Source organism: Talpa europaea (assembly GCF_964194135.1).
Source record: "Talpa europaea genome assembly, chromosome: 3".
Taxonomy (NCBI): Eukaryota; Metazoa; Chordata; class Mammalia; order Eulipotyphla; family Talpidae; genus Talpa; species Talpa europaea.
Window position 1 is genome coordinate 102,006,753 of NC_140069.1, and position 25,784 is coordinate 102,032,536.

General features: G+C 41.9%; 1 protein-coding gene across 1 annotated transcript in view; it reads left to right on the forward strand.

Moving 5' to 3' along the window:
- Positions 1 to 7,668: 7,668 nt before the first annotated feature.
- CHN2 (chimerin 2) overlaps positions 7,669 to 25,784 on the forward strand; it is a gene marked incomplete at both ends in the record, with an annotated part of 253,890 nt that continues 235,774 nt past the window's right edge. The window contains one exon of the mRNA XM_084229858.1: positions 7,669 to 7,717. Coding sequence (XP_084085984.1) covers positions 7,669 to 7,717 — 49 coding nt within the window. The remainder of the gene's footprint in view (positions 7,718 to 25,784) is intronic.

Sequence of the window (25,784 nt, forward strand, 5' to 3'; positions counted from 1 at the left end):
ATTCTCTTTTATTTCTTTATGACCAGAGGTCATCCTGGCAAAATCATGGAGTAAGATTAGCGAGGCCATTCCTGGTTGACCTCTGTGACAGTATAATCTTTTCTCTAAATCCCATCTTTCCCATCAGTGGTTCCCAACCTTAGTAGCACTTTGGAATCACCCGGGAGTACTGAAACATACTAATGCTTGGTTCTCACCCTTAGAGACATACTAACACACTAATGCTTGGTTCTCACACTTAGAGCATCCAATTTGATTGTTCTGGGTGTGCAATCTCAGAATCGGGATTTCCAAAAGCCTCTGGACAGTTCTGATATGCAATCAGAGTAACAAACCATTGCCCTAGGATCCTTGTTAGTCAAAATGTGGTGACACACCATTGGCATCATCCAGAGCCTGCTGATAATGCAGGGCCTGGGGCTTGCCCCACACCCACTGAATCTGACCTCCAGTTAATCTGTACATACATTAAAGGTTGCATCTAGGGTTCTTGAAATCCCTTCACTTGAATAAATATCTTCTTCCTCAGCCTCACACTGTACCCATCCTTGCCCAGACCCTTAGAGTCGGAGCACGTCCTGTGAGCTCACCAAAGCCAGGTCTGTTTTTTGTTTCAGAGGAAAATAACAAGTATCCTCCTAGGTTCAAATAGGAAAACATGAGTTTCAAGCAAATAAACTGTGTTTGAAAGTCTTTTTTTTTTCCACCTGAAAAAAGACTCAAACAGGAAAATACCAGAAAGAAAGAAAACAAAGAAAATTAAATTTTCTTTTAGCATGTACTGAAAAGAATCAGCCAAAGCAAGTTTCATTGATGTCTGAAACCTTGCCAAATGATTTATCCTCTCCCATTTTTTGTTTTCTTAAGCAAATAATAGATACCACTAAGGTGATAGGTTGGCTAAGACATTATGTAAGTTCTCTGGCCTGAGTTTCTCCAGATGGAAATTAGGGATTCTGATTTGCACTTCAGGATTGTGGTGATATACAATAATGTATACAGAGCGCTGAGCCTGGTCCTGTCACATAGGAAATTATTATTATGTGGAAGGTGATTTTTCCATACCACTAGTGGTGGGAGCCATGCTGAGAGTGGTAATTAAAATGGCAGCCACTATAGTAGGCATCAAATGTTGCTTTTCCCCCTTTTATCTTATAGAGGCCAAATTCGACAAAGAGGTTAAGTAATCTACCTGTATTCCTTTGTTTTTTAAAGATTTATTTATTTATTTATACAAACACTGGGTATAGTCAGAAGCGCGGGAGGGTGAGAGAATTCACCAGAGCCAGAGTGGGGAACAGAACAGGCAGACTGACAAAGTACACTGCTGAGGGGAGCAGCGGGCACGGCAGGAGAGGTCTGCGAGCCATGTGGGACCCTCGCCGGCGGCTGGGGATCGAACCTGTGCTGCAGAGGCTGCGGGCAGCATCCCAGCCCAGTGCTCAACCGCTGAGCCACCAGGGGAGGCCCTAATCTACCTGTATTCTTTTGATGAAGCCTACTTTCAAATTCTGCCAGGATTCTTATTCAAGGAGATTGGTGGGGAAATATGAGTCATTACCATCTTGTGGTGGTGGTGGTGGTAATGGTGGTGGTGGTGGTGTGTGTGTGTGTCTGGGAGAGAAAGAAGAAAAACTTGAGTGTACTTTTTTATAACTCATACCACTCAGCCCCTACAACATCACTCTCTTTCCAGGAACTACATAGTCAAATATGTGCTGGACATTAATATATAATGATGTGGTATTTCCATGTTTATTTTAACAGATAAAGAGACCAAGAATGAGAAATGTCAAGTTCCCTGCCCAAGGTTGCCAGATAACGTGTAGCAGAATCAGAATTAGTACTGGGATTTCTCTCCAATGCCCACGGCTCTATCGAGTGTCTTAATATACTCTCATATAGGTGATGTAACATAGGGGTATTATGTAGAGATGGATCATTTACCTTCCTATTTGTAAAAGTAGGTGGTAAGTATGCTTCACTTTAAGGAATAGATACGCAGAACTTCTAACCGGGATTCTGTGCATTAAACACAGTATCACATCTATTATTTTATTTAGTCTTCAAAAATGTGATGAAGAAAGAATGATTAACTCCATTTCCAAGATCAGGAAACTAAAGTTAAGTCACTTGCTTAAAGTCATACAGCTGATCCATGACAAATGAGGATGGAGTCTGACTTTGTCTGGTTCCATAGAAACACCTTAAACTTTTCCAGAATCACTTCTTTATGTTTGTTTTATAATCAGTATGGAATATTTGCAAAAAACTAAAATGTTATCAGAAGATTGACCCAGACCCAGATAATTGTGTCTGTTAGCTTTCTGCCATTGTTCTTTTGCCCTTTTTTGTTGTTGAATCTATTAGCTACAAATGTGTGTATGTGTGTGTGTGTGGGGGGGAGATGGAAATATTGATTCAGAACTTTTCTGAGGGATGAGAACATAGAATGTTCAGAGTATCTTTTAGTTTTCCAAACTGACAACCTAAAACTATAGAGGAAAGAATGCCAGTAATATCGAAAAAGACACTGAGGCTTGATTTGATTTTGGAGGTTTTATTTAAAAAAATATGCCAGGGCCTCCCCTGGTGGAGCAGGCGGTTGAGAGCCGCGCTGTGAGGCTGTCTGCAGCCTCTGCAGCACCGTTTCAATCCTGGCCGGCGGGCGAGAGTCCCACATGGCACGGCAGACCTCTCCTGTCACGCCCGCTGCTCCCCTCAGCAGTGTATTTCGTCAGTCTGCCTGTTCTGTTCCCTGCTCTGTCTCTGGAATCCTCTCACCTTCCTGCACATCTGGCCTGTACCCCGGTTCTTGTGTAAAATAAATAAATAAATCTTAAAAAAAAAAATCTGCCAAACAGGATGTCTTGACCAACATAGGTAGTACCTATAATTCCCAATAATCCCCAATTAGGGATCATTTGTGTAGCTTAAAACCTTGTCCCAGCTGACATGTCCATGTCCATGGAGGACATCAGGTTGCAGGGGACCCTGGGGCAGGATGTACTTTCATTTGTTTCTGCCCATATGAAATGAATGGATGAATTAATTCAATATGACTGGATTAGTTAATGCCTACATAAATGAACAAACAGCAGAGAATAAATCTATTGGAAACTTTTGTGCAAGCAAATTTGGATATTAAAAAAGCATAGTCACAGGTACTCCAGAAGGCATAAAAAACTCATATCACACTTTTGCTCAGAGCAGGCTTTGAGCTCTCTTCATTTTAGTTCATCCTGAATTTCTCGCAGGACATGGCAGGCACAAAAGATTTTTATCATCTCAAATGTCATGGCACAAAGCCGAAGATGCAACATGCAGAAGGAAACATATTCAAGGAGTTTTTGAATTCTGTCACTGAGTTTCTGAACACGGACTGTTTTTTCTTCAGAAAGAAGGAAAAACTCTCATTTCTCTCCTTTCTGTCTTTCAAGTCAAAGGGGTGTAGCTGATGGAGGGACCTAAGTGTATGCCTATATGTGACTTACCCTTGGAAGCTCAGTGGCCTAAAGGTCTCAGCAGCTCAGCCAGGCCTTTCAGGAGCACCTGTGCTGCTACACGTGTCGCCACTAGGGGTCCCCAGCAGCAGGCGAAGTGAACTGGGAATTGGGTAGCTGAGGCAGCCTCCCTTTGTCTGCACCCCAGGTGTATATTCCTTTTGTTCAGAGGGAAGGCTGCTACCTCCTGCGTCTGAGCTGTCACCTTGGTAAGGCCACCGCAGCTGCCTGTACACCTCTGCTGAGGAAATGGATCATTCCTTAGCTGCTTCTTTTAGTTCTGCCTGATATCACCCCAAAGAGTCAATGCTCTCTTTAACAACACTAGACATCTCTGTACTAGAAACATGGCTTAAACTATGCAGGGTGTTATTTCTCACCACAACTAAGAGTATATCCATGTTGAGAAATTGATGGCAAAAGGAACAATTTTCAGGGTACAGTGGAGTATGTGTCATAAAATATTTAAAGCTAGTTGACAAATAGCCCCACTGTTCTCCAGTGAATGCCGGCTACTGGATTAATCTTGAAAGTAAGGTATATTTCATTCTGTGCTTAGCAGGGAAAAGGAATGACCTTCACAAAGAAACACCCCAGAGTGCCTGAAAAGTGGGAGCTCAGTTCCCACTGAGCAATAGCCACAGTCACCCTGTGGTGTTTTCATGTCTGCTTTCAAACTTCAAAGGAACAGTACAGCAAAAATAAACAAATTACAGTAACAACATAAGAGCTACTCTGTAAACAATAAATTATACTGGTTATAAACAGCCAGTGATGGGGTGGGGGGGTGGGGATTGCAAACATTTACTCCATCAACATTTTATTCTTATATTTTCACCATTTCAGTTTTTCTTTTCACAGCAAAATAGCCTTGCTGCCATCAACTTCTTTTTGTGCTCCAGATAGGTGACTCATTGTCTTGTTGCTTGGTGGTCAGAGCTACTAATGTGAAAAGTAATTGGCTTACATGAGAACCATTTATGGATCCATTTGTTCCTTAGTTTACTCATTTATTCAATAAATATCTATTGAGCAACTATTATGTGCAAAGAATGATAGGGAATACAAAGGTTGACTAGGCCAGGAAATTGCCCCCAGGAATCTTTTAACAGATTAGGGAGATGAAATGTTGCCAAATTACCATTAAAACAAGACAGAGTGATGGTCAATTGAGAGATACAGAGCAAGCACTAGGAGAATTCAATAGGAGAGCTGGCTTCTGATTTGGGGGCTAGGGAAGTTTGCCAAGAAGGTGTGTTCAACTTGAGCCTTCATAACGTGAAAGATGCCTGAGAGGACATAGGAAAGCAGATTTCTTGCCTACTGCTCCCCTTAACAGTGTATTTGAGTAGATCTGCCTGTTCTGCTCCCCACTGTCTCTGGTGAATCCTCTCACCCCTAACACCTCTTTCCTACACTTCAGGTCTTGTATGCATAAATAAATAAATCTTTTTAAAAAAAAGTAATCTACTTTGCAGGACCATGCTTTATTTTCTCTCACTAATGACTATACAGCCTATAAAGGTAAATGTTATCATCCAAAATGAAGAAATGGAAGTTGACATCTTGTTATGAGACTTCAGGGGTAAATAATGAAACCTGTTGCATACTGCTTAATTTGGGACAAGAAAGACATAAACCTTGGGTCAACGATTAGACGTTCCCCTGGTAAAACAAGTCACTGCTGATTAGTTAGCTACAAGATGCAATGGAAAAAGTGAATGTTTTTTAAATCATAGATTCAATCTTCCAGTAGACAATTTACAATCACTTACAGGACATGAACTATATATCTGGTACACTCTGGCTTTAGAACATCATCTCATTTAAACTTCACAACTCTGAGTTATCATAGAGAAAGTGGAGAAACTGAGGCTCAGTGTGTAAGTAATTTATACATAGCTAATAAGTGGCAGAACCAGAGTTTGGACCATGGTGTTGTTTTCTTCAAAGTCCAAATCGTAGTCACTCCACTCAATGAAACAGCCAAGGCAGGTGGTCCACCATCTAAAGATGGAGGCATATATAGATTACTAGTCAAACAAGTACATATTGACTTAAATCAGCAAACTCTGAGAAAACAGGAATTTCCATTTTGATAGAGGTATCAAGGTTGTGATGATGGAACATATGTCCTCAGAGTTTTCCACATTAAGCTTCTTCAAGGATGCATTGCACAGAATGAGGAAAAATGGGGAGTGTGGAGGTGTTTGTACCAGACTGGGATGTTTCAAGTTCCATGTAGATGAGGTCAGGAAGACATAGTGCAGTGTGACTGAAGAAGGTTCAACTCTTCAATAGCTGAGAAAGAAAGAGAGAGAGAGAAAGAGAAAAAGAAAGAGAAAAAGAAAGAAAGAAAGAAAGAAAGAAAGAAAGAAAGAAAGAAAGAAAGAAAGAAAGAAAGAAAGAAAGAAAGAAAGAAAGAAAGAAAGCCAGCCAGCCTTATTGGGGAAATACACTGGGATGGTATCCTAAAGGAAAGATTAAAAAATAGTTTAAATAAACTAGATAATGTGACATGGGTGCATATTGTGATTCGACATTTATTATTCACTGTGTGTTAGGTGCTAGGTTGATGTGGACCCCTTAGGACTGGCAGCTGTTCCTGTGTCACTCCTGATAATTTCTAAATTGACTATGTCCTTTTAACCATGTTTTAAAAAATTGAACTACCCCAATGTGAGCACCTTCCACTTTGCTACATAATGAGAGTACTTTCATTCCTTTAATGTTTGCTTTTCCCCTTTGATCTAACAATTTCTGTTCAAATTTCAATTTCTGTTGCTTCAGGATTGAAAGAACCGATTACCCTACTGGGAGTGTGAAATAGACTTAAAAAAAAATCTGCATGATATTTCCTCCCAGTGAAATTAATTTAGATTTAAATAGAGAGAAGGCGCACACCTTTTGCTGCAGTCTCTTCCTCTCACACACCTGAATAGTTCCTTACTCTGAAAGGACGCAGTCGGACTTGCTGCCAAGTCTTAAGTCTTTTGTGAGGATTCTTTGCAAGGCACAGTCAGAGAACCTCTTTCTCTTTGACACTCGGCTTTTGTGTGGGCCCGATGACATATTTGGAACGTCTCTATTTCTTAGAAGGCAAATGGATCCGCGGGGGTACGGTCCCTGACTGGGGTACTTAAATGCAGCTGGATTTGGCTAGGTGGCTAGCTTTGAGGGTGTTTTAGGAAACGCACCTTCTTGCAGGGCAGGGACCATCAGCTCCGGAGCAACAAAGGACAATTTGGAGGGGTACAGAAAGAGCACTCCACGGACTCCCCTGGCATCCAAGGCAGCTTCAGCTTAACACTGTGTCCTGAGTGACCCCACTTTGCCCTCTGGATCCCCCATCCGGGTTGTTTGGCGGGTTGGTAGCTTGGTGGAGCGCAGCCAGCTCCACTACCTGCCCCCCCCCCCCTCCACCCACAGTTGCCTTCAAACCCTTGGAGCAGTGCTGCGCACGGCAGCAGCGCTCACTCCGCGCCCCCCGGCGGCCTCCCCGGCACCTCGAGGTCCTGCTCCCGGGTCTAGTGTCCCCCCGCCCTGCAGTCCGAAGCCTCCCTCTCCAGTCGGGGTGGCAGGGAGCTGTCAAGCCAGCGGCAGCTGAACCAGCCCCGCAGCTCCCGCGTCTCCTCTCCTTCCTTTGTGTGCTCGCGAGCGGAGTTGGGGCGGAGGGAGAAGGGGGAGGTCGCTCTGTCTGTCTGTCTCCCGCCGCCTTTGCCCGGGCTGCTCGAAGTGCAGCCAGGGAGGCGGGAGCCCAGCGGAGGGTGCAGGGAGCTGGCGGACGGCTCCGGGCCGCGCGGGCGCCCTGGTCCCAACCACGCGCAGGGGCGCGCGGACCGCAGCTGGGGCTCGAGGGGCGCCACCATCAACGCGCCCCGGCCGCCCCTGGACCTCTTCTCGTCCCCACCTACCCCTAGACACCCGGAGAAAAGCGTGCAAAGACGCTGAGAGGGACGGAAACCACAAATAAATAGCGGCGGCGCAGCGCGTCATCTGGTGGAGCAGGAAGTGCAGGCAGAGTCCGGAGGCTGGTGCTTTCTGCGCGTCCCCAGGACTTTGCCATGGGCTGGGGGCCGCGGAGACTGGGAGCCGTCAGGCGAGGGCAGCGGCTGCGGTGCCCGCACCGGGGCTGATTGAGCAGCGACGCGCCGAGCGCGCCGAGATGGCAGCGTCCAGCAACTCCAGCCTGTCGGGCTCCTCGGTGTCCTCTGGTGAGTTTCAGCCCCTCGGGTGCGGCTGCCGCGCCGGGGCTCCAGCCCCCTGCCCTCGCCCGGGACTCTGGGTTAGACTGAGCCTACCTGTGGCCATCCTGCCCGCGCTCTCGGAGTGAGGGCAGGTGTCCGGTGTGACTCCTGTTTGGTTTGCTAGAACCCTCGGTGCCCACAGTACCCCCGCGCCTGACATTTGACAGCGCAGAGGTGGGAGAGCGGTGGCGCCTCCGTGCTCGGACGCGGGTATTCTGGGGACTTGAGGAACAGCAGGCGAGAAGCGAAAAGAGCAAGGCAGGCTCACACTTTCTGGCGCAGCTGGGACCCGGGCTGGCGGGCCGGGGAAGGTTAGCGTGAGGCCGGACTCCTGGCCCCGCTTGTGGTGTGGCACCCGCTGCGCTGGATGCCCTCATCCAAAGCTGAGGGGAGCAAACCCTCGCCTCTGGTAGACTTGGTTTTCTTTGTTTGTTTCAGAAATTAGCTCCATGGAGACACACGCTTTGGGCATGGGTTTGAAATAGAAGTAATGAAGAGATTCAGTCTTTCTGGTTTGATTGAAGCAAGTAAAGGGACAGAAGGTCAAGACCAACCTCTGTGCTGACAATTTGCCTGTTACAAGTGTGTGTGTGTGTGTGTGTGTGTGTGTGTGTGTGTGAGAGAGAGAGAGAGAGAGATTTTTCTGTGACCTCTCAGATTTTTTTTTAATAATACAAGCTCTGCAATTTTACTTTCCAGATTTACATTTTTTTCATATGCGGCTGAGCAAAGGGAGGGTTTCTTTCAGTTTTTATTTTGTGGTTGGTCAGAAACCTAATTGAAGAGAAAAAATTACTAATGAATCTGAAGGAGGGGAATCAATAGGAGCAGACCCACTGGTGTCTGTGTATGACAGGCTTCTAATCAGAATGATGCATTAGATAGAATTTCTCTATTTCTGGTCATTGAAAACTTTATTGACAAACCCCCATAAGGGATAACCGATAAGACATTTACTTTAATAAACAGCATTTGGGGAGCAAGATGGTCTTGATGTCCTAATGGAAAAGTTCAATATAATAATACTGTGTTAATTTCTATTGTGTGTGTATTTTAAATTATATCCAAAAATTCAGCTCACAGTAGGAAACACCTTGTTGGAGGGCTTGGACAGCAACTCAGTCATAAAGGAACCATATCTATGGATGTGTCACTAATTAAATCATAAGTGCAAGGTGAATTTGACTAAGGTGCAATTGTGATGTGGCACAATGCAATCATGTGAAAACCATCTATTATCTCTTTTGGCAGGCTTAGTTCCAGGGAAATGGCACTTCCTTTCTAGATCACTGCTAAATAATCAAAAGCTCAGTGTCGTTAGGCATCAGATATAGTTCAAGTTTCTGGTAGTAGCAGCCAATCGGGCAGAACAGTCATATCTTATTAAGAGCAGCAACAAGTTGACCGCCTGTGGTTTTAATTCTGAGAACTCAGCAAATGCTATAGCTTATTTTTAGTACCCCCAAACCACTGCTGCTGCTTTTCAATTCATTTTGGTTGACTAACATTGAATTTAAAATACAGTGATGTTGGCTTACCATTAGCATATGGTTATCCCTTTCTGAAAGCTGCCCAGTAGAAAATGAACTGGGAAGGGGGAGGAAAGAGATGAGGAAGGGAAAGGAGGGAGAAAGAAGGCAATATTGTCACATGCTTTGCTAATGGCACAAATCATAGATGCAGTGGCCATCTGAATCTTCAGATCTTGATATAGCTTAAAAAACTTGATTGAAAACCTGATTCAGCCTTAGGAAGAATACAAGGGTTTGAAGCAGTGCAGTAGAAGCTTTACATGATGGTAATTGCTTTGCAGATAGGATAGTGATGCATATGATGGTTCTTTCCTGCCTTAGTTACCATTATTTTAAATCCTAATGAAAACTGGGAAACAGTATGAAATCTGAAATTCAAAAATGAGCATGGATATAGTATTATTGGTGTGAATCAGCTCACCTATGAGCTTATATTGCCTGATTCACCAATTAATCAGGCACTTTGTCTTGAAAATACAAGAACCCATAGTTCTCTTTTTAAGCACACTTAACTGCCTTGTGGATCATGAATAATTCAGATGACACAAACAATTCACACCTGTGAGAGGTGTTGGGCAGGAAAGAATAGAGCCTGTTTGTGGTGGCAGCTGGGTTCTCCCAGGCAAAGGCCAGAGCCTGTGAAATTAGAGCACTCCATCAATCCATTAATCACCCTTTTCTAGGGCCTACTGTGTACCAAATAAATTACAAGACTCCGTTTTAAGGAGATTCAGTGAGGAAGATACTTTTAGGATTTCTTCTAGTTCTGAAGTCTTTGAGATCAGAGCCATCCTTGAGTTCTGACTCAATCACTTACCAGCTGTATAACTTGGAGTAAGTTACATAACTTCCCCAAGCCTCAGTTTCCTAGTCTGTAAATGAGGCTAATGCTAATAAAAGAACCTAACTCAGAAGAATGTTGTGGGATTGAATGAGATAATGTGTGCAGACATTTAGCACAGGGGTGGCACTTAGTAAGAGCTTGGTGTGAAAAACTTGCTCCTCTGAGGAATGAAAAAGAAGACACTCATTGGCGCAGACTGTAGGTGCAGAAATTATTCTAACACACTTAGGATCTGCCTCTTATTTTGTGGGCTAAATTTGATCCTGAGGGTTGAACTTCATTAAAAAGCATCTGTTGGGTTAAATGTCTTTTAGGTTTCAGGCCTAGTCCTAAGTTTTTGGACTAGAAAGATGAATCAAGAGTGTTTCTCTCACCCTCCAGCAGCAGAGATAGACAAGCAAATAGCCTTCTATATTCCAGTTTGAGAAAGTGAATTATGTAGAGTGCAGGGAAGAAAGTGACTACCTTAGTTTAAAGGAATGAGTGGAGGTCACCTGGACTGTTAGGCTTTTGGTCCTAAGTTGCACTGACTGCAGAGCTGCCAGATCATTCGCTCCTGCTGAGGAAGGAGGTTCCAGTTAGCACTGGGTTTGATGAAACAGCTCTGGAGTTTTGGGACATGTTTGGGCAATTGAGTACTATAAAAGGATAGTCATAGTGTCCAGCGTATGGAGAGGTGAATTCCCACCATATGGGGCAAACCTCTGTTTAAAGCTATGGCAGATTTAGGTGTGGTTGTGTTTGCACAGAGTAAAGATCTGATCATTCACTGAGTATGAGACTCAAAGTTGTCTGATTTTCCTGAGAATATGTTCTCACTTGCTGTTGTCAAACCACATCACCCAAGAGTGTGATTTATTCTACGTTGCCAACTGAGACATAACAAATAAAATAATCAGGTTGAAATTAGTTTTAAATACATTTTCTGAGAACTCTTTAGAAATTTTCTTCTGGAATATTCAATTATGTGTAAAATAAATTGCTTTCCCTTTTTTTAACGCTAACAGCTGTAATTAAATTTCACAATCACCTAGATTGGAAGGAAAGTTTGATTACCTTTATTATTTTAAGTTGGAAAAAAATCCTGTCCTTAGGCTTTTACTCTAGCTGGGTACTTGATTATATTCTGAAATAAACAATGGTTGATTTGCAAAATAGTCTTCTTACTAATCATGAGTTATGTTTGCTTTTATAATTGAAGTAAAAACTTTTTGCATGTTAGTAATGTGATTTCCAAATGGATAATTTCATAGTGAAGAAAAAAATCAACTCATGAAAAATAATAAATAAAGAAGCTATGAGATGTTTTAGTAACTGAACAAGGTTTAAGAATCAAATATTAAAGGGACTCTCAGATAAGAAGATTTTCAGAATATAAACAATGTACTATAGAAAAGATATTGGCATGGTTTTTTAAATTAAAATGCAAATAGAGAAAGGTAAAAATCAGTATTATTTTCAGAACCATCAAAATCTCAATTGGGAAAAGAACATTTGCGGATAGTTTGAAGGATTTGTTTCTCCAGATTGTATAACAGTAATGTGGTTGAGGTAAATAATGCAATTTTCTGCTGTCACAGTGGTGTTGATCCTAGAAATGATAAATAACAATTTTCATTACTCATTATTGGGAGGTCACAACCAGTGACATATACAAATCTTTTATATTTCTAGATGCAGGACGTAAAACTATTATAACAGTGCTGCCATGACTTAGATACATGTAATTAGAAGCTCCATGGATCTCATAATACAAAGCAGGATACCTTGATTGAAATAAACATTCACAATGAGAAATCTTCTTTTGGACCTTTGGAGTCTTCAAAAGTACTCGATTATGTGTGAAAGAAAAAATTTCCCTTTTGTTTTAGTGATAACTGCTGGTAATTAGGTTTCTTAATACCTTGTCTAGCAGAAAGACTTGATTACACTGTTCTTTTAAAACACACACACACACACACATGTTATGGTTTCCAAAAAAATCATGAAGCTGAAATTAACCCCATAAGAGGAAATTATGCTCTCAGATGACTGTTGCTCCTTGTTATTTTTCTGGAGACCCTTTCACGCCATATTCTAACATTAGATTTTCACTGTCCATTTGTGGTAACCCAGATGAACCCCATAATAGAGAATCTGAACAGAAAGGCATAACAGTATGTTGCAGTGTTTGGCAAGGATGCACAAATGTGTGAACTTTTGCTAAAATGCCAGATCCTCCTACTCCCACTCCCCCATGAAGTGTTTTGAATGTACCCATTTTTGTTCATGTTTTGGGGGATACGAACCCAGGTACTTTCTGAGGCTACTCTGTGTGGGGTCTAACAGGACACTGTGTTCTCTGAGCTGCCCCCTGGGCCTTGGCCTGAATGTCAGGCCTGCTGAGGACCGTCTGCTGCTCAGCAGGGCCTTCTGATTTTGTACAATGGTGAAAATAAATGGACACTGGATTGAAAACCTCTATATGAGCATTGTCACATCATATGTTTTGGTAAAGAGTTTTCTACCAGATCAGGATTCCTGCTGAGATAGTTAGATGCAGAGAAAGAGATGGATCTAGTGATAGGCATATGATTAATAGCATTCATCTATCACCCACCAATCATTTATCTTCTATGAATGTATTCAAATCCCATGACATCTAAAATAGGTTATTTAATTTTCAAAAACAAACGGCTCCGTCTTTTCCTTTCTCTTTCCTTTTCTCATCATCCTCATCCTTTCCTTTTGCTTTTCTTAGTGTTATTATAATGGCCAGGTTTTTAGAGATATTTTTCATAAGCCTTGCATTTGGTCTACTTTACTGTCAGTACTTTCAAAAACCCTCTGAGTATCTTCCTGCTTCTCATTCATTTGCCTGGTGGGACAGGAAGCTGGCATTCTGTTTCTCATGTGACTTTTGTCCAGAGAGTCAAAATGGAGACCAGTGTCTCTGATGCAGGCTGGTTAGCATGGCAGAACCACTCACATGTGTCAAAGTTACTAACAAATATGACGGTTTACTTAAAGTCTTCTTCGATTAAAGAAAAAAAGGTAAACTTTTGACTTTTGTGACAACATGGATGGACCTGGAGGGGATTATGTTAAGCAAAGTACATCAAACAAGAAAGACAAATACCAGGTAATTTTACTCACATGTGGAGTAGGGAGAAAAAGAGCAAAGGGGCAGATAGAACCAAACCAATAACAAATCCTGGAGTCTGACTGTTTACAAAAGGGGGAGTCGGTGAACAAAGTGGGGAGGGGGCACAAAGCACTATGGTGGGGGACTATCGGTGCCTTGGGTGGTGGGTATCGTTCTCTAACATACATCTGAAGAGGTATCCTGTACCTCTAAAACTTATACAGTGTAATAAACCAATGTAACCTCAGTGAAGGAAATGAATGAATGAGTGAATGCATAAATACATAAAGCAAGCAAACAAGCAAGCCTGGTAGCTAAAGCAAAACCCAGTTAGGATGTGCTAGGCCCCCAAAGTCTGCTCTGCCCAGGACCTCTGTGGCTGTCTATGGGGTCTGAGACTGAAGACTTGGCACTACCAAGTGGTGAATAAGACTTTTTAGCTATGCTCCCTGGCACAGCCAGGTAGCTGCTTGTACAAATAACCTGTCTTTTTCCCTGTTATAATTAATCGAACACCCTTGTGAGGGCTAATCTTTGAACATAGTCTTTACAGTGTGGTCTAATTACAGCATTCCCTTGCTTCAACAGTTTGGTCTGTCAAAATCACCCAACCCTAACCCATTCACAATATAACCTCAGCAGTACAAAATGTTATTTTAAATCATCCAGTGTGTAAGAGCTCATAGACATAACCTTACAAATGCATTTAGGTAATAGCCCAATTTAAATGTCATAATAACCTCAGGTTAAAAATTACATTGATTAGATTCTGAAGTTGAGATATCTCCTACACGTTGTGCAAACTGCTGATCATCCTTGGCCGTGGTGGGCCTCCCGGGGAAAACACTTTTCCAAGAAGAGATCTGGATATCATTTCCTTATAGAACCAACTAGTTCTGGAGAAACAGTCTGCTTCTTTGAGTGTAGAAATCCTGCACTGGTAACATATCTTTATCAGAGGCAGTGGGAAGAGCCCTAAACTTGGAATCAGATCTAGATACTTAAACCTTTAACCAGAGCATTTAAACCCTTAAGCAAGTCCTTAAACTCTTAGTCAGAACACTTCAGCCATTAACCAAGACTCTTAAACCTTTAAGCGGGGCCATTGAATACTTAACCAAGGCTTCCAGACCTTTAAGGCAGGCAGTTAAACCATATACCTAGCCAGGTTCTGCAACTGGCTAGTATATGGCACTCTGTAAAATTTGTCTCTCTGAGCCTTAAATACTTTGCTGCAGACTGAGGATGTGACAGCTTGTTTCCTGGAGTTGATGCGAGCATTGGCAGCCGTGAGTGAAGCATTGCCTCCCATTGAGGCCATCATGTCTGCTCCTTGGATGCCAATTCCCTCCCTTCCTTCCCTCTTTTCCTTAATGTTTCTGTGCCTTGGTCCTCTTGGCTATAAACCAGAGATAGTGCTACCTGATGAGTTTATCCCACAGGGTTGTCATTCCTAAAGTACACTTTGGGAAAATGCTTAGCCAACTGTAAAAGCAACTAACAATAGTGAGAGGCTGCTACTTGCCATTCTGTTTACTTAATCGCATGCAATTCTCAGAATATTTCTCCAAGGGAGACATATCCCATTTTGCAAACCAATAAGTAAATCCAGAGAGGGCTCAGGACTAGGATTTGAGGGGCTAAGATTGGAGCAGAGTCTTCCTAATTTCAAAGGTAATGCTTTTCCACTTGAGGCACAGGGGGGTTCTGTTTTTACCTCCGCTGAAAAAGTTTCTGACATCAAAATTTAAACTGACATGTATGTTCATTATTAATAGAGAAAATACAGTGACTTTTTCTTGCCGTTGTTATGAACTGGGAGGTGTCATAAGGTCATCACTCTATAGAGAGAACACTTTTTGGGTGTCTGTATTTAAAACTAGTCTTATAAGGTGAAGAAAACATAGGTGTTCATTGTATTATTCTTACAACTTTTCTGAAGGTTTGAAAATGTCCTAAATGAAAGAAAAAATAAACGAGGAAAAAATAGTACTACCTTGCATTCAGTTGATTTTCTTTACTGGAGTTTAGATAACATCCCATTTTTGTCTGAATATGTTAAGTCTTGTTACCACCTGACAAAACTCTCAGATTCTGAATCCTCAGGTGGCAGAATATATATTTATTAGCTTATAGCTTAATTGAAAAAGTAAAGAAACTGAAATTAGAGGAGTTTGGGTGGACCACACACAGTTTCTACCTGAGACTTTTTTTTTTCTCCCAAGCTGGATCAAGTTTACATTTTATTGTAGGTTTAGAGGGAGGAGGGAAGTTGGAGGTTATTTGGCAGATTCTAACAATGTAGAAGGAAGGGTCCAAGGAACCGTGAGAACTGCCCAAAGCCACTGAGCTAGATGGTGGAATGGAGCCCAGACTGCTACCCAGGACCCAAGCTTCCAGAACATTAGCACTCATTCTTCCTTCCTGGCTCATCCTAAAGAGTAGCATTGTCCTTAGAGAATTTCTTGCAGACGTGTTTCTTCTGTCTGGCTTTATAGAGTTTGTTCTATTTAATTATTAAATATTTTTTAAAAAGAAGTCATAAAATGCTTTGTATTTTAAATGGACTTTAGATCTCAAGGCCGTTGTGCCAATAGACCAGGGTTTGCTTTAACTATATAGCTGTTTGAATTATATATAGCTGTGTGTGGTGACTATGAGCCATATATAGCTATTTCAATTTAAATAAAAATAATCAGTTCCTCAGTTGCACTAGGCACATTTCAAGTGCTCAATAGCACGGGTAGCCAGCAGTTACCCTGTTACCAATGTGAAAATGGAACATTTCTATCACTCTGTGGAAGAATCTATTAGGCAGCACTGCAGCACTGGCATACTGGGTCAGTACTTCTAACACAGAAATCTTAGTAATATAAAATTGATAAGCTAAGGTTAGAAAACTTGATAGAATGCACTCCCATTCTTAAGTTTACTCCTTGTTCTGCTTAGGTTATATTCACTATTTTGTAAGTTGTATTTTTATAAGTATTTTTTTTTGAAATGTTGAGAGAAATGTGGCATGGTAGCTAGAAGATGACAGTGGGGAGAGTATTTAAAATATTTGTAAACTCCTCTTGTACTGAGGATTGATTCAAATTTTTTTTTTTTTCAAAGATTTATTTATTTATTTATACAAGCATTGGGTACAGTCAGGAGCGCTGGAGGGTGAGAGAATTCACCAGAGCCAGAGCGGGGAGCAGAGCAAGCAGAAGGACCGAAGGACACTGCTGAGGGGAGCAGTGGGCAGCAGGAGAGGTCTGCGTGCCATGTGGGACCCTCCTCCTGTGGCCGGGGAGCAGCCGGGGATGGAACCGGCGCTGCAGAGGCTGCGGGCAGCTTCGCAACCCAGCGCTCAACCACTGCGCCACCAGGGAGGCCCATGATTCAAATATTTTTTAAAAAATAGTCTTTAGTTCCCCTAATGGCAATTCCATTTCTTTTTAAAAGAAACCCACAGGGAATTGTAATCTCACTCTCAAAGAGGAAAAAAGCACCATGTCCAGAAGAAGTCTGAATGTTGTCATTGTATCTCTTTCAAAACATCATAAAGAAAATGGGAAAACTGTGGCTCTATGGGCCCAGGTTGCCAATAGCATATCCCAGTGATGCTCTTCAAAAGGCATTTTTCCACCAACTTGGACCTCAGCAAACCCTTTGTCTGGAATTATTTTGCACTTACAAGGCAAAGCAAATACACTGGTTTTTAGAAAATAAAGCTAACTTTTGGAATTTTCTGCATGTTCAATTGGGGGGCAGGAAGGGCTTACAGAGAAGATGCAGGAACAAGAAATTCTGTTAATCACCTTCAAGCGCAATAAAAAAGTGGAAAGGTGGAAGGTACCTTCTAACTATCAAGCAAGATAGTTTCTTTGTCAAAAAAGAGGTAGACATGGAAACCACAGGACGTGGAAACCACATTAGCCAGAGGACTGGCCTTCGTGACTTGCTCCTTACGGGCATAACTCAGACCATAAAATTAGGGCATTATGAATCACAGGGATCACCTTATGCAATTATTTTCTCTTTGGAAGCTTGTTGCCTGGATTTCATCACACCCCATCATTGACCTCTGTACCCTCAGTTCTGGTGGAGCCCTATCTTTCTTGAGGAAAAGAAACTTAGCACTTCCTCATTATTTCATACAATGTCACAGCAAAACTGTAAAGTGCTTTTTCTTAAATCATTTCACTTCCTAGAAATAAACCCGAGAGATCAGTGTTTATAACAAGTAAAGAAGAAGCAGAGAGCATAGTTTTGGGGTAAATTTTCTGCATCATCTACTAGAATAAGGAAGCTGCAACACAGACCTGTAAGGGCCTGGTTTCAAGACCTAGACCTGCACCGCCTGTGAAGGTAGCCACGTGGGACACAGGGCCCTTGAAGTGGGACTAGTCTGAATTGAGATGTGTTGCAAGTGTAAAGGACATGCCAGAGTGTGAAATCTTGGTATAAAACAAAAAAGATGCAGAATATCTCATTAATAACTTTATATGTTGATCGCACATGGAAATGATAATATTTTGGGGATATTAGGTTAAAGAAAAATGTAAATTAATTTCATCTATTTATTTAATTAATTCCACCAGTTTAACTGCACTACTAGGATATTTTAAATGACACACGGGGCTCACATTGTATTTTTGTTGGGCAGCACCTTTAAGAATGACTCCCCTGAGCCTATTCTAGATTTTATCACAGAACGAAACCTACTGATTCACTGATCAGCGTCTCCCCCAGCGGTGGCCTTTGCCACCGCTGTACCAAGTACCACTTACCCTCCCTGTACCAAGACCCAGTTCGGCCTTGATTCTCAAGTCGCTGTTTCGTTTTAGTCCCAGACATTGTGAGCTGCCCTTCATTTTTCTGGGTCTGGGCAGTGATTTTGAAATGAAATACTACAGAGAGGGACAGGTTGAGACTTTCATCAGACTCCTGTTTATACAGGTTGTGTGCTTTGTTTTTGTTTTTTTACTTACTTCACTATAATTTTAGACTTTACTTATCTGCTTGTTAGATTTATGTCCACCGCTCCTCCCAAGGAAGGCAATGCTATGAAGTTGGAAAGAGAAACTGGAAGAAGGTATATACTTTGTATCTGACCAGTGTGGAAAATTCCCATTTGATAGTCTTGTACTGAGATTTATTGCCATGAATATGCATATGTGTATACACACATATGTAAATGCTTGTTGTATGTCTTTATGCAGGTGTTATGTATATGGACGTGCCTGTGTGTATTTGTGTATCTCTGTATACAAAGAAAGAAGTGGATTAGGCTTCAGACAAAAGTTATTTCCAACCAAATATATAATAATACAAGTTAATATCAAGGGAAATGAAAAGTCAAGCTTAGCATTACTTTTAGTAATGAAAGAATTCACTTGGGATTATGCTAATGATATGTAGATATTAATACACATAATTTGGCTGCCTAATATTGATTTAAGTTGCTCATTCATATTCACTTTATTGTAGAAAAGTTAGCCATTTTGTTTTACAGTGTTTTCCCCCTGCAGACAGTGAGACCATTAACCATGTTTATTGGGTAAATAATACTATTTTGCTGACTTTCATATGCAAAGAGAATGTTATTATGTCTCCTTCAGGAAGTGCCCTATGAGTCCTTAGTTTCTGATTGGGGCCTGGTTAGTTCCAGCCAGATGTCCTCTCTGTTATCTCCCTGGTGATCAGTGTCCAGGGTTGAATGTACTCTCAGGGACCAGGACACAGAAGTTCTTCTTCTATGTTATGTTGATTTTCCAATGGTTGAACTCTGTGAGCTGGGCTTGGTTTAAGCAGCCAAACTAACCCACATGCCTTTCCCCCGCCACCCCAAATATGAATTCTTTCTTACAGAGTAAAACAAGGGCTTTGTAAACTCTCTTGAAATAGTACCAGATTAAGATGAGGAACATAACCACAGCAAATCCTATGCAATTGCAAAAAGAAGACATGATTTGGAATTTGACATTGTAATTTGTCATATGAACACAATAATTGCTAGTACTTATTTGGCTCTAGATTCTAACCCCAGTAAGTAAGGGAGATTCTATAGAAATGTACAGCAGTCTTTCAGAGAAGAGATTCCCTGAAGATATCTTATTTTTCATAAATAGCTGAGTATAAATCTGTCATTCAGGAGTTCATGTGACATGTTTCTGAGTCAACATGTAGATTCAGCTTTTGCTCCCTCTTACAGTAACACATTTCATCCATTTTCTGCCCTTAGAGTCAATTTATTTCTTTTTATTGCCATGTGTTTTGATCTCTTTGAAACTTCTTATATCCATTTGGGTTTTGAAAAGGTGGATCATCAACAGTAGTGTTAGGTGACAAGTGCTGGGAAATTAGAGATTTGACCTAAAATCTACCACCAACACCTACGTGTAATGTAGACTCTCTGAATTTCCATTCCTTTGACTCTAAATTGTGCTAGTAATACTTTTAAGAATCATAAAAGGATTATGCCTGTGAAAGAAACCTGAAAATCTGAATATCTGTGAATAAAACATAAAATTCTCTGGTCCCATTCTAATATAGATGCTCTTCTGGGTGAGAAGTGACCACTCAGAGTTTATGAAGTCCTAAGATAACTGGGAAAATCTCCCCAATATATAGTACCTTGTTCTTTCTCAACAGCCTTTAAAACATTCAATTATAGTCCCACCTGTTTAGAATTTCTCTGCTTAGTGTGAAAGTGTGTCCCACATTTGTATCAACATATTTATTTATTTTTTTAAAGATTTATTTATTTATGCATACAAGAACTGGGGTACAGGCCAGAGGCACGGGAGGTGAGAATATTCACCAGAGACAGAGTAGGGAGCAGAACAGGCAGACTGACTGAAGTACACTGCTGAGGGGAGCAGCGGGCAAGTCAGGAGAGGTCTGCTGCGCCATGTGGGTAGCTCTCTGGCCAGCTGGGGATGGAACTTATGCTGCAGTGGCTGCAGACAGCTTCATACGTTGCATCTTAACCCCTTGTGCCACCACAGAGGCCCTGTATCAGCATTTTAAATTAGCCCAGACAAATCTCTTATCCAAAGGGACACCACTGTTTCTACTTTCTGATATAAAGGACTGGTTATTTCATAAATTAAACTTGATGTATATTCAATATATGTGGTCATTTGTTAGACATGCAAGTTATAAAGCACAGTGATACATAACCCTGGAAGGAAAAGCCACCACCCCACCTAGGGGCCAGCCCTCCCCTTCTATCTTCCTGGTGTTCTCCTCCCTTCTCCCCCCTCTGACTCATCTTCATTCATTCCCTTCCTAGAAAAATAAAACACTTTGAATTTCCTGCTTATTATACCCTTGGATTTCCTTCTTTCCTTAAATAATTTTATCACATATCACTAAAATACATGCTCTACCAGGGAAGCTACTTTGTCTATTTTGTCAGTCTCCAGTGGTTAAAATAGTGTTGGCATGCGGTGGGCACTCAATAACTAGTCTTATTTTTTACATTTATTTTTATTTTTTTAAAGAGGCATATATTTTTATTTATTTATGATTTATTTATTTGTTAGTTTGTTTTGTTTATGCATGCACTGGGTACAGTCAGAAGCACGGGAGGGTGAGAGAATTCACCAGAGCCAGAGCGGGGAGCAGAGCAGGCAGAAGGACCAAAGTACACTGCTGAGGGGAGCAGTGGGCGGCAGGAGAGGTCTGCGCGCCATGTGGGACCCTCCTCTGGTGGCCGGGGAGCAGCCGGGGATCGAACGGGCACCACAGAGGCTGCGGGCAGCTTCACAACCCAGCGCTCAACCGCTGCGCCACTGGGGAGGCCCTCAATAACTAGTGTTAAAGGAATGACTGTGTCTGTGTCCTAGGAACACTATCATAGGAATGCTGCTGAACTGCGTCCCCCCTCCCCCACCCCGCTTTATCACATGTATGTAAATCAGTTCTATAAGGACCCCACGTCTGGTTCATATTACCACATAGTTTTTAGAAAATGAGCTTTTAAAAACTCATCCTGTAGATTATTTGCACTTAGTTGTAATGGGAAACTGAACAAAAGCATGCTTGCAGTTCACAAACACTTTTTGATATGAATTGTGAACATTCAGGGAACATAAATAGTCAAGCTAAAGTTCAAGATGAAAAAGTAGAGAGAAATCTTTAAAAAATGATATAATAACAGGCCTCCCCTGGTGGTGCAGCGGTTGAGCGCTGGGCTGCGAAGCTGCCTGCAGCCTCTGCAGCACTGGTTTGATCCCTGGCCACCAGCGATGGTCCCACATGGCACACAGACCTCTCCTGCCGCGCCTGCTGCTCCTCTCAGCAGTGTATTTCGTCGGTCTGCCTGTTCTGTTCCCTGCTCTGGCTCTGGTGAATTCTCTCACCCTCCTGCGCTTCTGACTGTACCCAGTGCTTGTATCAATAAATCTTAAAAAAAAAAAATGATATAATAGCCATGCTACATTAGGGATGAAACTCGAAAACATTATGCTGAGACAGATGTCAGTTATAAAAGATCCTGTATTGTCTGATTCCACTTACATGAAATGTCCAAAAGAGGTAGATCATAGAGACAGAAAGCAGACTAGTTGATTTCTAGGCTGGGAAGTTTGGGGGGCACATGGAAGTGACTGCTAAGGGGTATGGATTTCTTCTTGGAGTGAAAAAATGACTGTAAAATTGATTGTGGTAATGGGTGTACATATCTATGAATGTACTAAAAGTCATTAAGTTGTACATTTTTAAACTAGTGAACTGGAGGATATGTGAATTATTTTGCAAACAAACTGTTATTTACAAGAGGTACAAAAAAAGGAGAGAACTATAGAGTGGGGATGAAAATTTGTGGAGATGGAAGAAAACACCAAAAAACTTCAAACCGTAGATCACGTTCGTTGTGGACAGGATGGTTACAATCAGAGAGGAGACACTCCCTCCATATTCATTGGTATCTTGGTCCACACATGGGGGTGCCCCTCTTCTTCCCCTTTTTATTTCCACCTTCATCATTTTTTAAAAGATTGATTTATTTATGCATACAAGAGCTGGGGTACAGGCCAGAGGCACAGGGGTTGAGAGGATTCACCAGAGACAGATGGGGAACAGAGCAGGCGGATTGACTGAAATACACTGCTGAGGGGAGCAGTGGGCGAGACAAGAGAGGTCTGCTGCGCCATGTGGGTTGCTCCTTGGCTACCTGGGGATCAAATTCGTGCTGTAGAGGCTTCGGACAGCTTCATAGGTTGCGTCTTGATCCCTTTGTGCCAGCAGGGAGGCCCCATCTTCATCTTTTTTCTGTTGCTAGCCTCCAACCTCTTCAGAAGGTTCCATAGAAATCTATGTGACTGGCAAGCAGGGTTGGCTCAGCCTGCACTAATGAAGGCCTCCATCCCCAGTGCCCCTAAAGGCTGCATCGTTCTTCCTCTGGCTGAATGAGGGACAGCAGCAGGTCTCCTTCCTGATGCTGGACAAAGCAATTAATGCATTTCTCCCAACCAGTTAATTAGATTTTTATGCAGCTTTTCAAGCCCTAGGCATAACTCTTATCCCCTCAAAGTGGAATGTGAGTCATCCTGGAGCCACGTTTCCCTCTGTGTACCCAGGCTGCTCAGTGTTGTTCTTACAGTGGTGCCTTTGCTGCCTGGCTTCCGTGTGCCCCACTAGATGGATGCGCGTGCAGGTGTTTCCCAGGTATCATCTGTTGCTTTCTTTGTTGCTTCTAATCAAAGTGCCCAGCCCCGACAGTCTTTGATCTCATCAGATCACAGTATTGTACTGTAAATACTTCTCTAAAGAAAGACTAAAATATTACACAGGTGCAGCTGTCTCCAGTGTTCTGATAGTGGTTCCTTTTACCCACAAGAAGTGAAAAAAAAAATGCATTTGGCCAGTTCAGATCTAAAAATAGGCTTATTACAGATATGTCACTTGTTAGAACCACCTTTTGTTCACTATGCTGAGTCAAATCAATAGACTTTTTAAAAATACCTGCTGGGTGTGAATGCAGGGTTTTGCAGAAGTCTTCCTCTCTGGCCAAGTTTACAGACTCCCTAAGAAGAAAGACTTTTCTGTTGCTTCGAGGAAGATCTGACTCTCGCGTGGAATTTCTGAAAGGAGGTAAACTGTGGTTTCTCTGGGGAACAGAGTCCCAGGGTGTTCATTTTCTAGGCAGGCTTCAATCTTCAATGACCTGCGTGAGTTTATAAGTGACTGGCTGGTTCCCTTTCAAACTGTTCATGGCTTCCCCTCATCCTTCCTTCCATGAGATAGGCACCTACACAAAATGTGAATACATACTCATTCATGTAAGTCTGAGGATAAAGCAAATATTGCAATGTCTTCCTTGGTTCTTTCCTGGAGATTTCATTCTGAGTATTTTCCTGGCACCCAGAACAGGAAGTGGAATTGGGCTACAGTGAGTTTGTTGTTCTGTGTTCTCCCTCGGGAGAAATCTGGCTATTCCAGGTCCCCTACAATGACAGCACATGTGGCCAAGGTACTGTGCCTTGTGCTGGTCTCTGAGGCTGCCCTGAGACTCACGGTGCAAATTTTATACCTCAGTCCTCCTACTTTCTAATGTCACAGGCCAAGCGTTCCCTAACAAAAGATGCACTGTCCCTGGGACCTGCTGTTCACGTTGACACCAATATACATGGCACATCTACACCTCTTTATATGCTGAACAGAACATTCCAGGGTGCAATTATTGTATGGGTTAGGTTGCTTCTGTGCAAATACAGAAGATCCTCAAGAGAAGTGTGAGACTCTGTGGCTCCATACACTGGCTTCTGGCTCTGTCTGCTTCTCTGCAGTTCCTTTAGCTCCACCTTCTTTGCAGGGGGACTTTGTCCTCAGCCTCTCTTCTTTAGGTGTCAAGATAACAACAGCTGTCCTTGGCATCATGTTTAGAAGGAAAAAAGGGATAATTGCTCCCTACAGTCTTTGTGGAAAGTGAGAAAAACTTTCTCAGAAGCACCCACACAACAAGACTTCCTGTCTTCATTGGCCAAAGTTTTTTCACATGCTTATATGCTCACCAATTGATGGTGAGGAGAACTGAGTTCTCAGAATGCACTTAGTCCAGTCATGGCCCCTGTCTTGGAATGCTGAGGGATTATCTTCTCCTGAAGAGATGAGGACACTTGAGCAGAACAGCATTCTGTTAAGGAGAAGGAAGACAGAACCAAAGTTGCCTGACTGTTATGACATGAATGTCTTCAGCCCTGGAAATCTCTAAGGCTACATCAGAAATACTGAGAGGTCTAAGAAACATAGTATTTCCCAGTCGAGGGACTACTTATTACAATCTGGTTGAGACCCAAACAATTATTATCTAGTTATTCTGAAATATTATTGACTCCCTCACAAAATGTTTCTGCTTCCTTACCATATTAAGGTGACCAACAGCTTTTACATGTGAGTTGTTTTCACTTGTTAGTGCTTAATGGTTTGAAGATCTTTGTTTTATGGTTATGGGAAAATATAAAGCTATTCATTCAAAAAATGGATATAACCTTTAGCTCCTATAAAAAGTAGAACTGAGAGGGGTAAAAGTTTTGATTCTTGACTGATTTTAACATCACTGAGCCTAGTGTGGCCTGGAACTGTTTTATTAGAAATTCAAGGAATAAGGATGATTCAACTAGAATTGTTTTACTAGAAATTCAGGGAATAATAGTAGATGATTCAACCACTTCTGGTTGCTATGGCAAAGAATTTTTAAGCTTTGATTTATGAGTAATAATGATCATTAGCAGCTCTTTGTTTTTAAAACAGAAAGCCCTGAAAATTGTCAAGGCTTGAGTGGAACAGATGATTGGCACCTAATTGAAGAAAGACTCTCAGGTTATTTCCAAAGCAAAGAGAACAGGCAGAGGCTTTTGGAGCACATGCTCTGCTTTTTGTTTATGGGAGGCCAGAGTGTGTAAAGACACAGGAGTCATGTGACCCAGGTCCATCCAGGTCTATCTCAGCATTTGCTTTTTTTAATGCTCTGGAGCTAATCAGCAGGCCATTTTGAAACTTTGAATGCTCATCTGTAGAATGATTAGGTCAGACTAGATCATCTCTGAAGGTCTTGAAAATTTTATGATTTTCTGCCTCTCTATTTCCTTTTTTTCCAATTTATGGTTCCTGGATGGTACCCCCTAAGGAAACAACCCTCTCTTCCCCACACATATACTTCATATAGCAATTACCAATGGTGCCATTTGCTCCAGGTAACCAGTGTCAAAGACATGAAGAACTATTGGGTACCTATAGCTGGGCCCACTTTTTAGTCCTTACTCTGAGCCCAGAGAGATCCAAAGTATGCTCCAGGCAGTATTATGCCAGCCTGTTGGAATGTGACTTAACTAAGAAATATATTTCATATCACAACCCAACACACACACACATATACACACCCGTGCAGGCACACACATAATTCATTCAACGTGTATTCATTGAGTGTTTATAGTGTTCTGAGGGTTAGAGATATGACTGTAGTAAACAAGACAGAAATTCTGGATCTCATTGAGTTTCTACATACAGAGAAATAGAAACAAATGTAACAAGATGTAACAT